At 46.5% G+C, this 16,314-nt stretch overlaps 1 protein-coding gene and 1 pseudogene across 1 annotated transcript in view; one reads left to right on the top strand and one right to left on the bottom strand.

Annotated features, from left to right (window-relative positions):
• Window positions 1–16,314, bottom strand: part of CAMK1G (calcium/calmodulin dependent protein kinase IG) — a 29,122-nt gene that overhangs the window by 7,101 nt on the left and 5,707 nt on the right. The window contains exons 2-6 of the mRNA XM_032643634.1: window positions 12,930–13,050; window positions 6,963–7,091; window positions 3,248–3,322; window positions 1,034–1,172; window positions 275–398 (exon numbers count right to left, since the gene is read on the bottom strand). Of these exons, the coding sequence (XP_032499525.1) occupies window positions 275–398; window positions 1,034–1,172; window positions 3,248–3,322; window positions 6,963–7,091; window positions 12,930–13,021 (559 nt within the window). The 5' untranslated portion in view covers window positions 13,022–13,050. The remainder of the gene's footprint in view (window positions 1–274; window positions 399–1,033; window positions 1,173–3,247; window positions 3,323–6,962; window positions 7,092–12,929; window positions 13,051–16,314) is intronic.
• Window positions 7,441–7,818, top strand: LOC116759641 (annotated as a pseudogene).

The raw sequence follows: 16,314 nt of genomic DNA on the forward strand, positions 1-16,314 counted from the left end.
AGATAAAGGCAGGGAGTCTGTCTGCAAAAGTGAGAGCAAAAGTATAGACAGGAGGAGTGGGAAGGTTCAGGGGTAGGATGCCTTTGAAGATGTAGGATTTGTGAGCAGGAGGGTCCAGATGGATTGGCTGGCCCTAAACCTCATAAGTGACTGTACTACCAGGATCACCCCTGAAATTGAACCCTGTCTCCTTACAACAATCCTTCTTCATGAATAACATCCATGCGGTGGAGTGTAGCCAACTGGTCAACTTCCCTTCTGTTCCTAGACTCACCCACGTAGCCTGGGGTCCCACAGGCAGTGGACATGACACCATTCTGCTCCATCTTGGAGAGGCCAAAGTCTGTGATCATGATCTTAGAATTCTCCTCAGGGGTGAGGTACAGCAGGTTTTCAGGCTGTGGGAGAAGAGAAATATCATGTAATGCAGGATATAGTCACATGAAACAAGCATCACTTTCCTTCCCCTGAGGGAAGGAAATTTCTTAGGGAGGGGCATCCTGTGTTTCTGACTTCAAAGCCAGATGAATCTCCCTCCATTCTTCCTTCCTTCTTCCTACCGGACCTTCAACCCCTCTAACCCAGCACCTTGAGTTTTGGTTTTGGCCCGACTTTGCTTAACTTTATAACTATTAATGTACTAACCCTTCCCTCTTCTCATCTCTAACTACCCTAAGACTGTTTTGCTTGTTGAGGAAACCAACCCTTAGTTTATTTTCTCTGATCTCTCTAAAGTCTGGTAGGTGTCTGTTGCAATGTTGACTTTCAATAAGTATTTATTAAATTTGACTGTGGCTAAATCCAAGAAATGTATGGATTATTTTGGTAACCTAGTAGGGTGAGGCCTAGTGAAAAGTTCAGGAAAAGGCTGAGGTGCAAATGAACAATGATTGTTGTCACCCAAGATTTGTTTTAGAATCTGAGGGATGAGCTAGTCTAGCCCTCTCATTTTACAGAGCTTAGACTTCCCATGACTCATGTAGCTTCCTAAAGGGTCATTCCCTGTTTCCCATTGAGGGCCCCGCCGTGGCACCTTTAAGTCTCTGTGGACGATGCCATTCTCGTGGAGGTATTTCACTGCTGACAACACCTGCTGGATCACCAGGCTGGCATCCTTCTCTGTGTAGACACCCCGTTCCAGAATCCGGTCAAAGAGCTCCCCACCAGAAACACTGTGGGCACAGGGGCAAGTGCAGGAATCCAGTACTTATTTCAGGTCAAAGGGACATGAATTCATTTGTTCTGTAGTCCTGGGGACACAGCTGTGGTGGAACAGGCAAGTACCCACAGACTATGATTTGAGGGGTGCAGGGAGAACTACTCCAACCTCAGAACACATTCTTTGGGTACCTGGAATGATATCACTAGGGAGTCATTTATTTGGGTCAACCATTGACCTCTCCCTGGAAAGTTGTTTTTTAAGTGCAAAATGCCTCTGGTTAGGGTTTTGCAAGAAGCCAATAATCAACTAACACAACATTGTAAATCAACTATACGTCAAAAAAAAAAAAAAAAAAGGGAAGCCAATAATTGCTTCCTGTGGACACGTTTCTTAGCTGCCTTCTTTCCTGGCCTAGGACACAGGAAGCCATGATGCAAGGGAGAGGTGAAGCCGAAATCAGACAAAGTAGAAAAGAGAAGGAAGTGCAGGTGAGGCTAACTGGGCTTATGCCAGGATTTCTTTCTTCATTTTGGAAAGTTGAGCTACGTAAAGCTGAAATTATGAGGTAGAGTCATATAGTGGCTCTAATAGTAATAGTGTTTTTAGGCTCACATGGTATGGTATCTGAGGATTCAGAGGAGCTTTAAGGTCAGGTCCAACCCCCATGTCTTGAACGTTCTCTCCACTATTTTTGCCAAGTTTTCTAGACAGTACTGGAACACATCAGTGGCAGAGAACTCACTCCCTCCTAAGACAGACTGTTTTATTTTTTGTCACTTTCTTACTATTTCTATACATTATGATGCAACCTGATTCCCTGTAGTTGCTGCAAGCGACACTGGTTGTGAATATACACACGTGACAGCACCATGCAGCAATAAGGAAGTAGAATTTCTCTAATCAAAATGCACACCATCCTACTCCTTTTGTTTCTGTCCTGAAGCTCTGGGCTCTGCTATGGGAGCTAGGGGCCCATGAGAAAGACACTCTTTGTACACAGCTATGAATTCCTGACTCAGACGGGTCTGGGTCCTGGAGCTTGTGCTCTAGGAGGCTTGACATACTTTGGTGACATCTAAACCTGCCCACCTGGATGACTGTGTGCTATTCTGTTGACTTGGCCTCATTAAGGTGCCACATGGTCCCTGCTTACTTGTTAGTGCTGCTCTGGGCCCCTCCAAGCTCACTCCCTTGACTGCTTGCTACCACTATTCACTGGGCCTCAGGTGAGCCCAGGAGTGAACAGCCTGAGTTAGCTCATTAAAATTTCTGAGGAATCAACCTATCAGTCAAAAACATTGCATCCAGCTGTGCTGAGATTGTCGGGTGATGTGTGTGTGAGTGTGTACTTTATACACAGAAGCATCTCTGAGCCTAAGGCTGAGCCCTCAGGAGCACTGACCCGCCCTATAGCAGTCACTCTCAGGCATAGCTCTTATTTGGATATGACAGTGACATGGACACCTTTCTAATGGGGTGCCATTTCTGTCCTACACATGGGTACACACACAATACCAGCTTATTGTTAACATTGGGTGCCTCTCTCTTGAGAAAGTCATTCTTTCTATTGAGTTGATATCTCTCTACCTGTGGCTTCTACTCTCACGGTAACTTCACCCTGGAGGATGTTAAAATATTTAATGCCCGGTTAAGAGGACATGGACTGACTGGTCAAAATGGACTCAAGCTATGGTGCCAGAGAAGGGTTCTGGAGGCCTCCTGCTATGTCAGGCATTACCCCTTCAATTGTAGGGTTGTGGGGAGGTCCAGAAAGTTGGGGGTATAAGGAAGCAGGGAAGGATGGACAGGTTAGGGCCACAGCTATTTGCTGACCAGTAGGAAATATTTTAACAAGTGGTAAGGTTACACTGGTACATACCAACTCAATCATCAGCCCTAGTTTTACCCCTCGGTCCACTCAGGACAAATCCATGACCAGAAGGAACTCTTGGCATTTCAGGGTCTCTTGCACTAATTCTTGACTTGTCTTTTAATCACCATCTTTCCTTCATCACCGACCAACCTCTTCTAGTCCTCTAAGGCCCCGCAAGACATGTGTGGAGAAGCAGGTCACCTTCTACTTACAGCTGCATGACCAGGTAGTAGTGAGTGGTGCTCTCATAGATGTCCTCCAAGGTCACGATGTTTTCATGCTTGATCCTGAGGAAGAGTAAGGGTAATGGAGAAAGGTATATGGTTCAGGTTGTCCAGACAAAGAACGCAGATCTAGCCCAGCTGAACTTTTATTTCTTTCAGAGACTATTGTTGACAATGTTTAGGAAGATAGGGTCCTTGTGAAGCCTTCCAAATAAGTAGGCAGTCACAAAGAAATTCCAGAGAAAAGATTCCCAGAATGGTGTTCAGTTCATATTTTTGAATGGGTAATTGATCCTCGTGCCTTCAGGGAACAAATACTTCATTGTTACTCCAGGAATCTCTTTAAACTTTACCAAAAGAGAAAGTTAAAAGAACTGAGGGAGGCTAGGGGAGCATCGATCACTAGGTTATTCTACAAAATGGGTATCCAGGTCTCCTTCAGAAACATTGCATGAAGTGTGATCCCTCAGCAGGTGGGATTTTGGTTAGCTAAGCCTCCTCATGGGTAACCACGGAGGAAGTGCTGCAAAATTATTGTTCCAGGATATTGTGAGAAGTAAGACAGATGCTCATTTTGAGGGTCAGTTCGGTGGGATGCCTTAGATCAGTGATTCTTAAGCAGGGGCTCTTTTGTCCCTGAGGGGATCTTTGGCAATATCCAGTGACATTTTTGACTGTCACGACTGGGGAGGGGGGAAGTGCTCCTGGCATTTAGTGGGTAGAGACAGGAGTGTTGCTAAACATCCTACAATGCTCAGGAGAGCCCTCAACACAACAAAGAATTAGCTGGTTTAACATGTCAAGAGCAAAGTAAGAGAGTAGCACTGACATATATACACTACCGAATGTAAAATAGATAGCTAGTGGAAAGCAGCTGCATAGCACAGGGAGATCAGCTCGGTGCTTTGTGACCACCTAGAGGGGTGGGATAGGGAGGGTGGGAGGGAGAAACAAGAGGGAGGAGATATGGGGATACATGTATACATATAGCTAATTCACTTTGTTGTACAGAGGAAACTAACCAACATTGAAAAACAGTTATACTCCAATAAAGATATTAAAAAAAAATAAAATGTCAATAGCACTGAGGTCAAGAAACCTTGCCCTAGATTACCTTTGTCTGGGATTACTCAGAGGCTGAGGCAAGCAGAATTATCATATTAGCTGCGGGGTTGGTTTCTAGGCAGCATCTCTGTGCATGCCCATCCAGGAGGAAAGTCTCTAAGAAGTTTTACTCAAGGCTGTGCAGCACAAGGGTTAACTTAGACTCGGAGTCAGTTGGACCTGAGTTCAGGTCTGACTCAGGCACTTACTAGCTGGGTAACCTTGGCTGGTTTACTCAGATCTTCTAAGCCTCACTTTCCTTGTCTGTAAAGTACATCTTTCCCATAGAATTATATCAGGATGAAAAGAGATAAGACGTGTAAAATGCTTAGAACAGTGCCTGGGGAAATAGAAAACACATAATCAATAGTAGCTAGCATCTTTAAGATATTAAAAAAAAATACAGACCCCATGCAGTGGCTACATGATGGATTCAACTACATTTATAATCTGACGATGCTAACAGTAATGTATCGATGATTTACTCACTAAACAAATATTTATTGAGCACCTGTGCTGTTAGGGGCTGGTGATACAATGCAATGATAAGAAAGACCACCTTAGTCCTTGCTCTCAATGAGTTTACAGTCTCTACCCTAATCTCCCTGAAGTCCAGACTTACATCTCTAACATCCTACCAGACACCTACCTCTATGTAGAGATAGGTGGATATTTATATTCAATATATTGCAACCAATTTCTATTTCCTCTCAGCCTACACATCCTTTTCATTTGCTATCCCAAGTAATGATATGACTGTCCACATAACAGCTCAATCTCAGGGTCTTTTTTTTTCTTAAATTATACATATATATTTTATTTACACTTTAATATGTTTCATGATAAACAATTTTTTTCCGTCTTAACCATTTTTTAAGTGTACAATTCAGCGGTATCAAATACGTTCACATCGTTGTGCAAAAATCACCTCTGTCCATCCCCATAACTGTTATCGTCTTGTGAAACTGAGGCTCTATGCCCATTAAACAATAACTCCCCATTATTCCTTGCCCCCAGCCCCTGGTAACCACCTGTCTACTTTCTGTCTTTATGATTTTGACTATTCTAAGTACCTCATATAAGTGGGATCATACAGTACGTATCTTTTTCTGACTGGCTAATTTCATTTAACATAATGTCCCCAAGGTTCATCCATGTTGCAAACATACTGCAGAATCTCCTTCCTTTCTAAGGCTGAACAATATTCCATTGCATGTATATCCACATTTTGCTTATCCGTCCATCCACTGATGGACACTTGAGTTGCTTCCATGGTTTAGTTATTACGAATAATGCTGCTATGAACGTGGGTGTACAAATATCTCTTTGAGATCCGACTTTCTCAGGGTCTTTTTAATGATTTTCTTTTTTACGCTCCTACCAGCCAACCCCCAAACCTAATCACCTCTCTCTCTGAAAAATTTCTTGAACCCAGTCTTCTTGCCACCATGTGATCTTGCCACTACCTTTGCTTGCATCCTCATCCCTTGCCTTATTGAGAAATCCCTTATTGAGAAAGTCTGGCAATTGGTCTGTCCTCTAGGCTGGCATCCTCCAATCCATCCTCCACCACCATGCTTAAGAGGGATGGCTCTAAAATATAAATCCGATCGTGGGACTTTTGACTTAAAATCCTTTGATGACTTTTCTTTGCCCACAGAATAAAGTCAACATTCTTTATCACGGCATCTAAGACCCTTTATTATCAGATTCCACTTGACCATTTTAGTTTCACCTCTTGTCCCTTGACGGTACTCACTCTCAGTTCAGGGGCTTCCAGTTCGAACTCTCCCCTAACATCCCTTGCCCGTCCATGATTCTATGTTAAAGTTTATGCTACTCTTGGCCAGACTTCCCTTTCTGTACTGCCCCTCCTGCCTCCACAAAATTCTACTCATCCACCAAGGTCTGTCTTCTTTGAAAATGTACCTGAAACACATACTTGTGAAAACACGCATATAGGCAACCTGAATCTCTGTCTCCTCTGAACTCTGCCTTTTGCTGTGTGGCTCACGTCCAATGGGACTGGTGCTACTTATGGGCACCTTTGACTCTGTTCGCAAGATGCGAGCTCCTGAGGGTAAGGAATTTTGTTGGTTTCATCCTGGTGGTCTTGATGCCTAATAAACTTTTGGTTCACCATAGGGGTTCCACAAGGGTTTGTTTTATGAGTCCCGCTCTAAACAGTTGATGATTTGTTAGTGTCAGCTCCCTCATGACAGTCGGGGTGCTGAACCTGCATTTGCTTTGGAAGAAACTGAGGCTCATTTCCAAATCTTGTGCTGCTTCCTTAGTTATGGATGCTTCCTGGTGTTGGCCCTCGATTGATTTTTGGTCCTTTGAGTTAATTACCCTGTGGTTTATGTACACAAACCAACTCTGCTATCAGTTGATCACTAGTTAATTTGCTGAAAAAAAAAAAAAAGAAAATCAGCTGTCTGGCTAATATAGCTGATGGATCAAACTGACCCATTAGCTCAATCAAAGGGAGTAATACCTTTGGGTGTGGAAATTCAGCCCCAGTCCTTCTCGAAGGTAATGTGTGAAGGAAATGTTGCGATCCCACGGTTGCACTCGACCAACCCTAGGACCCACTCACTTTTTCAGCACAGCGATCTCATTCTCCAGGCTGCTGTCGCGGAAGGCAGGCGACTTTTTGATGCACTTCAGGGCAAAGAGCTTCCCAGTTACCCTTTGCTTCACCAGGAAAACTTCTGAAAAAGCTCCTCTGAGTAGAAGACACCAAGAGATAAAAATTATTACTGGCCGGTAGAGAGCATTGCTGGAGGCAAAATGGGTAGATGAAAGAAGGTGGGACTGGTAAGTCATATCATTGTCATCGTGGGCACCCCGAGGAGCTGTATCCATGGCAGACCCCATCTGACATGGCCTTGTGTTCTTTCTTTCACCTGTCACGTGGGAAAGAAAAGATTCTATTACAGACTCAAGGACTAGGCGGCTGCTCTTGCCTAGTTCCATAATTTGATAATGGTTCCCCTCTACTTGGCAAACCCATTAGAGGCCACTGCTGATCTTAGCGAAGCGGCAGTGATAGCACTTGCTCTCCCGGCTTCACTATGCTGCCCAAGGATGGCAAGAAGAAGAAAGATGCTGGAAAGTCGGCCAAGAAAGACAGAGGCCCAGTGAACAAATCTGGGGGCAAGGCCAAAAAGAAGAAGTGGTCCAAAGGCAAAGTTCGGGACAAGCTCGATAACCTAGTCTTGTTTGACAAAGCGACATATGAGAAACTCCGTAAGGAAGTTCCCAACTGGAAGCTTATAAACCCCAGCTGTGGTCTCTGAGAGACTGAAGCTTCCTGGTTCCCTGGCCAGGGCAGCCCTTCAGGAGCTCCTTAGTAGAGGATTTTTAAGCTGGTTTCAAAGCATAGAGCTCAAGTAATTTACACCAGAAACACCAAGGGCTGAGATGCCCCAGCTGCTGGTGAAGATGCGTGAACAGGTCCCACCAACTGTACATTTTGAAAAATAAAACTTTATTAAATCAAAAGAAAAGAGAGGCCACTGCAGAGTCAATTTACTTGGCTTCTCCCAATGTGGTGTGCTGTGTGGTCACTGTGTGGCAGTTGGAAGTAGCACTGGGAGACAGGGCTCTGACAGTGAGAGAAAAAAGACTCTTGTATCTGTTTTAGATACCGATGATTGCCCTGAACCAATGATTAGCGGCAAGGGAGGTGAGCGTCCTCTCGCTCAGTAGGATCTGTGAGGACAAAAGGGAACTCAGCAGCTCTGGGCAGGCTGTCTGAAGATGGAAACGATGGAACCCAATGGGAACACAGGGTAGGGTTCCAAATTGCAGGCTTCTTGGTTCAAGGGGGTCCTCTGGAGACAAGGCCATAACAGCAGTTAGCAAATAGTGGATGCTGGAGCCTGATGGCCCACGTTAGAACCTCAGCTTTTTGGGTAACAAGTCACTGAACTTCCGTATGCACAGTTTCTTCATCTGAAAAGTGAGAATGTCAATAGTATCTGATTCATAAGGTTGTTTAGAAGAGTACCTGAGTTATAGACATAAGTGCATAAAAGTTTTCCTGAGATCTAGTAAACTACATGTGCTAGATACTATTATTCTTATTAGTACTATTGTTATTTGAATACCAGCAGGGAGAACACCTGATTGTAACAAGAGGCGATACAGTTTAGGTGAGGAAATAGCTGAGCCATCCTCTCCCCTGCCATCTGGGGATTCTAGCATGAAGCCCCAATAGCAATCAAGCTTGTGTAAGGACATTCAGAATCTGCCTTAGAAAATACTTGGTGTTTCCTGTTTCCCCCAGCTGCACTTGGAACTGAGTTAATTAGAGCCTTCAGAGCTTGCTCTATTCATTCATTCATTCATTCACTCATCCTTCTAATCAAGATTTATTGAGCACCTACTGAATCTTAGACACTAGAGATAAAAAGGGAAGTGTTTCTGCTCTCAAGGAGCCTGTAAATTAGTGAAGAGCACAGACAAATGAGCAATTAACATTCACTTTGAAAAATGTTATTAGGCATTACATGAATACTTGTTGAGCTGACAGAACCTCTCCGTGTTAGGCACTGGGATTTGTATTGGTCTAGCTTAGAATCTAGCCTGAGAGACATAGATCAGCGGGAAGTATTATGAGACCACAGAAAATGCACACTTAAGACAGGGCCTCTGCTATGGTTGGGTGGTTACACACTGTACAATTCCAGCAGACGCCATCACCTTGGAGCCACTGTACCTTTTCATACAATAATTATAAGAACATTTTCGCTCTGGACAGCAAGCTAGAGAAAAGGGCGCTTTTCCCTAATGTGTCCAAACTGACCACTTGGGATGGTGGAGAGGCACATCATTTGTGACCCTCTGACTTAAGAACATACTGAGCTCAGTTTTAAGGGATCAGTGAGAGTTAGCCTAGGGAAAAAACAAGTTGGAAGTGATGTTTCAGGTGGGGGTGGGGAAGAAGCATGAGGAAAAGCCTAGAGGTGCAAAACAGCAGGGAGAGGCAGGGCTGCCTCGGGTAATCCAGCCTCTTTTGCTAGAGTGTGAGGCAGGGAATGAGGGGAGACAAATGTGGATAGGCACCAGGTCCTGTGCCTGGCAGCATATGGAAGATAGTCAGTGTTTGTGTGATGGATGGATGGATGGATGGATGGATGGGTGGATGGGTGGATGGGTGGATGGATGGGTAGGAAGTTTGGACTGGGATTATCTGTGTGTTCTACTCATCTTGAGATCCCACTTTCCTTATTGTAAAAGGAGAGTTGAACCACATGGCCTTAAAGATTGCTTCCACCTGTGATGTTCTTGGGTCCACCTTCAGATTTCTCCCCTTTCACCTGTATCTTTAGAACCACACATGGATGGTCCCCTGATTTCAAAGCTGATACCCACTCTGGGTCCACTTGTAAAATGAGATCAAACCTTCCTGGGGGATCCTGCAGTTTGTGGTATCTCCTAGGGTTGTGCAATGTTGTGGTAATTACTGCTCTTTGGGCTCAGACAGCCTTGCATTGTGCGTGTGTGCGGGGGTGGGAGGTGTGGTGTGTGTGTGTGTGTGTGTGTGTGTGTGTGTGTGTGTGTGTGGCGGGGGCAGGGGAGAGGGATTAGAAGACTTAATTGTGCCATTTGTCAGACTGGGGAGCAGAGAGCTAGTTTTGAGTGGCCAAGTTTGCTTGGGTCAGAAGGCGAGATGGGCAGAGGCTTCAGAGCCAGGAGCAAACGCTTGCTGCAATAGATCTTGATTTGCATTTCCTGCTCTGAACAGCTCTCTGCTCTTGCTGGGAGCCTGGGTGATGGAGAGGAAGGGAGCAACCAAGAAGAAAAATCTCTTCCTTGGCAGTGAAAGGAGGAGGCCTGGGACTTGGGTGATGTACCTTCTGTAATGGACGAGTTTTGCCCAGTGTCCCTACAGCTGCCCAGGGCCCCAGAATTGTGGGTGGCATCTGGGCAGATTTCACAAAAGCCTGTTTTCCCTGGTAGGTTGTTCCAGAGGAGCTGAGGACTAGAGGAAAGGGGCTTTTGTCATGGGATTCTGGCGCTTCCTGAACAAGGGAATCAGCTCTGTCTAGCTGCCCCCTCTGTGGAGAGCACCTCACCTGGGTAACTCTGTGGGGTCTGCAGCCTGGGGCTGCCTGTCCCCATCCTGAGCACCACAGAGGTGACTTCTTCTTAGCTTTTGTTCAGCCTTAGCTGCTGCAACAGCTGTGACTTGCCCTGTCTTGTCCACCTGCTTCCCTCAAATTAGTGCTGGGCTGGGTACATTAGAGCCACCAGCAACACTTAAAATACGGATGCCTGGGACTTCCCTGGTGGCGCAGTGGTTAAGAATCCGCCTGCCAATGCAGGGGATACAGATTCGATCCCTGGTCCAGGAAGATCCCACATGCTGCGGGGCAACTAAACCCGTGCGCCACAACTACTGAGCCTGTGCTCTAGAGCCCGCAAGCCACAACTACTGAACCCACGTGCCACAACTACTGAAGCCCACATGCCTAGAGCCCGTGCTCCGCAATAAGAGAAGCCACTGTAATAAGAAGCATGCACACTGCAACGAAGAGTAGCCCCTGCTCGCCGCAACTAGAGAAAGCCCGCACGCAGTAATGAAGACACAACACAGCCATAAATAAATAAATAAATAAATAAATAAATAAATATATTTATAGATGCCTGGCCACTGGGTCCTGGCCCCTTAAATTTCAGCTTAGTAGTCTGGGACCAGGAACTTGTATTTTTCAAAAATTCCCTAGACTAAAATGATTTTAGGGAATTATTCATCTTCTTGAGTGTGACAATGATATTTGTCAACATAGAAGAAAATGCCCTCATTCTTAGGCAGGGCCGACAGAGGACTCAGAGGTGATGTGTCATGATGTTTGCAAGTTGTTTACAAATAGTTCAATGCAGTATGTGTGAGTGTGTGTTTGTGTGTATGTAAAACAAATTAGTAAAATGTTAACCACTATTGAATTTAGGTGGTGGGTATATCGGAGTTCACTGTACTATTATTTCACCTTTTTTTTTTTTTTTTTTTTTGTGGTACGTGGGCCTCTCACTGTTGTGGCCTCTCCCGTTGTGGAGCACAGGCTCCGGACGCGCAGGCTCAGCGGCCATGGCTCACGGGCCCAGCCGCTCCGCGGCATGTGGGAACTTCCCGGACCGGGGCACGAACCCGTGTCTCCTGCATCGGCAGGCGGACTCTCAACCACTGCACCACCAGGGAAGCCCTCACCTTTTCTTTACTTAAACATTTTCACAGTTAAAAGTTAGAGGCATAAGCTCCCCAGGGGGCTCCAATGTCCTCCTGGGTTTAGAAGCTGCTTGGCAGACCTCACTGAACTCTGTAAGGATGGCATGTGCTGCCTCTCAGAATCCTATAGCACAAATCTGAGCACTTGGTGAGTACGCTCTTGTCAACCTGGGCTTATTTCTCTCTCCTTCTCTGGATTTTTGGGCTGCTTAGCAAATCATTTCAGATTCACTCATAAGCATTGCCTGTCTCTCCTGCCCCAAATCCCCTCTCTAGTCAACCCCATCTTGACAATGGCCCTCCATGGAGGGTGGAGGCTCTGATGACCAGGGCGGCCGTTGAGATCCTCCTGTGTGCGGAGTGTCACCCTTGCCTGGGATGGGAGGGCTCAGAGGCCTTCTCTCAGGGCCGAGCTGACTCCTTTACGGCTGCAGAGAGAGTGTAGGCAGCTGTCGCTGCCTGAGGTTACTGCCTCCTAGCCAGGCGGAGGGGGCTAAACTTAGCCAATTTGACTAAAGGGAAAGCTGGCTTGAGTGGACAGCCCACTAAGGGCCCCTCATGCCCCCAGCCCAATTAACCCAGACTAATTGGCTGACCAGCTTGGGTTCTGAGGCCTTGGGAGCCGGTGGCCTGGAGTGGGTGCCAGCCTGTGTCAGAGGCTGTGACCTCTCGGAGGAGGGGTGGGACTAAGTGGAGAGTCAGTTCCAGACAGGCTGTCTCTGCTCCACCAGCCATGTAATCATTGTCAAGGGGGAAGGAACAGACACCCCAGAGGCTGGTAGGAGTTTGGCTACAGTGTGACTTTATTTTTCCAACATGGTACTTAAATATGGAGCAGGAAGAATGGTGGTGGTGGGAGCCGATTCAGGTGTGTGTAACCCATCCACTCTCCAAGCCTCAGAAGCTCCTTTTTCTGTCTATAGCAGACAGTGGGTTTGACCTGTTCACTGCAGGGGGGAAATGAGAAAGCTGGGTGAGGAGGCCCAGGAAGGTTCTAGAGTCACTGAGTCTCCAGAGATGCTCCAGAATTCCTCTTTCCTGCAACCAGGGCAGGACTCATAAGTTGTCACAGATCTGGAAGCAGGGCAGGGGCCTCTGGGATTAAGGAGGCAGAACCCTGGGGAAAGGGCCGGATTGTCCTCTGTATTACCCCAAGGTGCCTTTCCCTAATCTACCCCCTGAAGCCCCTACTCTATTCCCTGAGAGCTATTGAGATAGTGTTACAGCAGCCTCCGCCCAGTTTATCATTCTCTGCTGGCCCAGGATGACTCTTTTCCGACTCCCCACAGCAGGCAGCCCAGCCACCCTATCCTCAGCCCCAGGACTCACGATCCCAGCACTTCCATGAAGATGAACGTTTTCCGGATGTTGGTGGTCTGTTTCTTCCAGGAACTGCAGTCATCTTCTTCCTTCCGACCCATTGCCTCCAGATTTGAAGCTTCTGCGGATGCTTGGTTTGAGGAAGGGAAGAAAGGGTCTGATCAGATAATTCCTCCAATTGGATGAGAACAAGTTGTAAAAAGAATCTAAAATACATCCTGCATGTAACAACTGGAAGGAAGGACTGGAAGCAAAACCTGGGTAATTGGCAAAAATAAGACTTATTCTCTCCACTTGCTTTTTTTTTTAATATTTTTTTTTTTGCGGTACGCGGGCCTCTCACTGCTGTGGCCTCTCCCGTTGCGGAGCACAGGCTCCGGACGCGCAGGCTCAGCGGCCATGGCTCACGGGCCCAGCCGCTCCGCGGCATGTGGGAACTTCCCGGACCGGGGCACGAACCCGCGTCCCCTGCATCGGCAGGCGGACTCTCAACCACTGCGCCACCAGGGAAGCCCTCCATTTGCTTTTTAAACTACCAAGACAAATGTTATTGACCGTCTACTGCATGCCCATTGTGCTTGCTCCATGCTCATGGAGTTCGGAGTCTAGTAGTGGAAAATCCACTTTGTACAAACATACGTAAGCGCGATAAGACATACACGAATGATTAACATGGGACTATCCACCTTGAAGGCATCTGGGCTGTTTCTTAAGATACCAAGTAATCGCCCAAGTATTTATTCAGACTACTGGGTCAGCCGCCCTTCTTTCTATTACCACAGCTCTGAGGCCACCTCCAGTCATTACTGTTCTTAACTTATGGGTTAAATGAATGAATATTAGACGAATGAGCATTGTGTTTCCCCTGCAATTCCCACCACATTTAGCACAGGGCTGGAAAAACAGTTATTCATTAAAATCTGAGTTGAATTGTATCCTGAGCTTACATGAGTTCTCTCAATACCATATTTATTCAACAGTCAACACCTATGATGTGCCAGGGGCTGTACATATATGTACCCTGACTGTATCCCTCTAAATAATACCTTCGGTAAACTCTCTTTGTCGATCAATATATGTCATCTGTTTCCTGTCGGGACCCTGACTGATGTAATGAGAAATGGAGAACCAGAGAAGTGGTCTTAGCTTCTAGTGAGGTAGATAGAGCAGATCTCAAATCTTTCATAAGGATGATTCAGAATGATTATCTGAAGATCAGATAATCTAGCCGAGGTTATAGAGCTAATTGTTTACAGTCTAGATTTCTCAGTCAAGACTAGGAACAGAAGCTATGCATCCCTCACTGTATCACACTGCATTCTAGCCCCCTGACACCTAGTTCTAGTGTCTTAATTAATGTTTTTCAATACGTTTTTAGACAAATGAGTTCCTGTTACATTTCATTGCAAGGTAAAATTATGGTACTTAGTGTATAACCCGGTGGTCAGGTGAAGAACACAGGTGATGGCTCTGCCTTCCTAGGGCCGGGAGGCTGGAGGGGTCAGGAAGCGAACAAGTCAGCTAACATGTATACAGTGACAAAGTGTGGGTAGATCATAAAAGAACAAAACCCGAGCTTGTTAGAGGGATAATCAGGAAGGGTCTTATTTAGATGAAGGTCAGGGGAGGACTCACGTCATAAAATAGGTTCTGTGATACAGGGGGAAACCTTTTCTGCCTTTAAGTGACAACCGTAAGGCTTAAGACCCTGGAAAGAAGAAGAATGTGACACAAGGATGGTCCTTGCTAAGAGGAAGAGGTGTGGAAAGACTGGCGATTTGGGCCCAAGTGGATCCTGAGAAGGAGATGGGGAGACAGACGGTGTAGTTGTCAGAAGCACACATCTTGTTTTCACCCTCTTGTAGTAAACATCCATCTAGGAATGGGGGAGATCGGTGACATGGATGGATGGGCTCCCCAGGACTCTGCTGGTGGGAGACCCTAAGCCTTGGAGGAACTCTGACTTCAACACATTTAACAGTCATCACGGGACAGGCCCAGATGGGGGAGGTGAGTGAGTCAGTGTCACATGACCTGCAGGGTCAGAAGTTCCTCAGGGCCTGTCGGGGCTGGACCCACGGCTGACCAAACTCCATGCTCAGTGGCCTCATGTTGTTAGCTTGGAATTGACCACAGTGGGAGTATTTACACCACGGGAACAGGCAAATGCTACCATCAGGGTTTCTCCTTCACTCCCCGCCCCATCCCCCAAGAACCAGACGTTAAACGTTTACCGGCTCACCTCTGCCCACGGCCCTGGTGAGGGGATATAGAGTTGCTAGGGCTCCTGTCAACCAGGGTCCAGAAGAAGAGACGGCTACAATCAGGGCTTCTCACGTGGAAGCAAATGTCTGGAATCAGGCCTTTAGTGGAGGATGTCGGCCTGATGCCTCAGGGGCCAGATGGGACCAGGCACACCTCAGAGGTGGCTAGTCAGCCTTTGTGAGTTCTCAGGGATCTGAGGTCCCTGATAAGTAGGGGGCCCTCTTCTCCCCTGCCACAGACAGGTCAAGTAAGTACCTTATAACACAAAAGGCTACCTTGAAAATAGAACGGGAGGAGAAAAGACCATCTCAAGGCTGTGTTTTCCTGAAAGATACTGGATCAACCAAATGAGACTCTTTATTAAACCTGAGATGCTATAATGGACAAGTTCAAATGTAAAGTCGCCCTTTGTACCATTTTCGCTGCCTGGTAGGGTGGGCATTCATGGGGAAGATTTTATAGGAAATAAAGAAGCTACATCTTCTTTGTACATTTTAGTCTAGGGTGTAAATGTGCAACCTGGTTATATAATAATTGGTGGCTATTATTATGAAAAGCCCATGTGGGAAATGTTAAGCATTCTTTAGCATTCGATACAGCTGAACGTAGACCTGGTGTACCCTTGTATCTCCAGGCCCATTTGTTGATTTGTTCCTCTTGGCAGGATGGCAGCCCACAGGGACCACAGCAGTGCAGGGCACAGGCAGCGGCCAGAGGAGAACTCGCCGGGCATACAATGGCGGGCTGATCTTAAACTTCGAGGGCACGGTCCACAAGGTGGAGACAAATGAACCCTGACTGGCAGAGATTGCTTTGGGGAAGATGAAATATTGGAACAGAGGGCTATCTTTAGCCAGATACTATTCTGCAGATTCTGAGCCCCAAATCTAGCAGCTGCCACTCATCAGAGCTGTGCTTGGACCAATTGCTTCTTACTGTATTGACACAGGGCAGCTGAGAAGTCTTGAAGGATGTAGGGGATGAGGGCCAGGGGCTGGACCTTAAAAGGAGCCTATCAGCAGGATGAGTTTGTGTGACTCCCTCTCTGTCTCTCCCCTCCACAGAACAACTGGGCTGTAGATGCCCCTTTTCTGGGTAAAGAACCAATGAAGGGCCTTATTTCCAACAC

Source organism: Phocoena sinus, chromosome 1, assembly GCF_008692025.1.
Source record: "Phocoena sinus isolate mPhoSin1 chromosome 1, mPhoSin1.pri, whole genome shotgun sequence".
Classification (NCBI taxonomy): Eukaryota; Metazoa; Chordata; class Mammalia; order Artiodactyla; family Phocoenidae; genus Phocoena; species Phocoena sinus.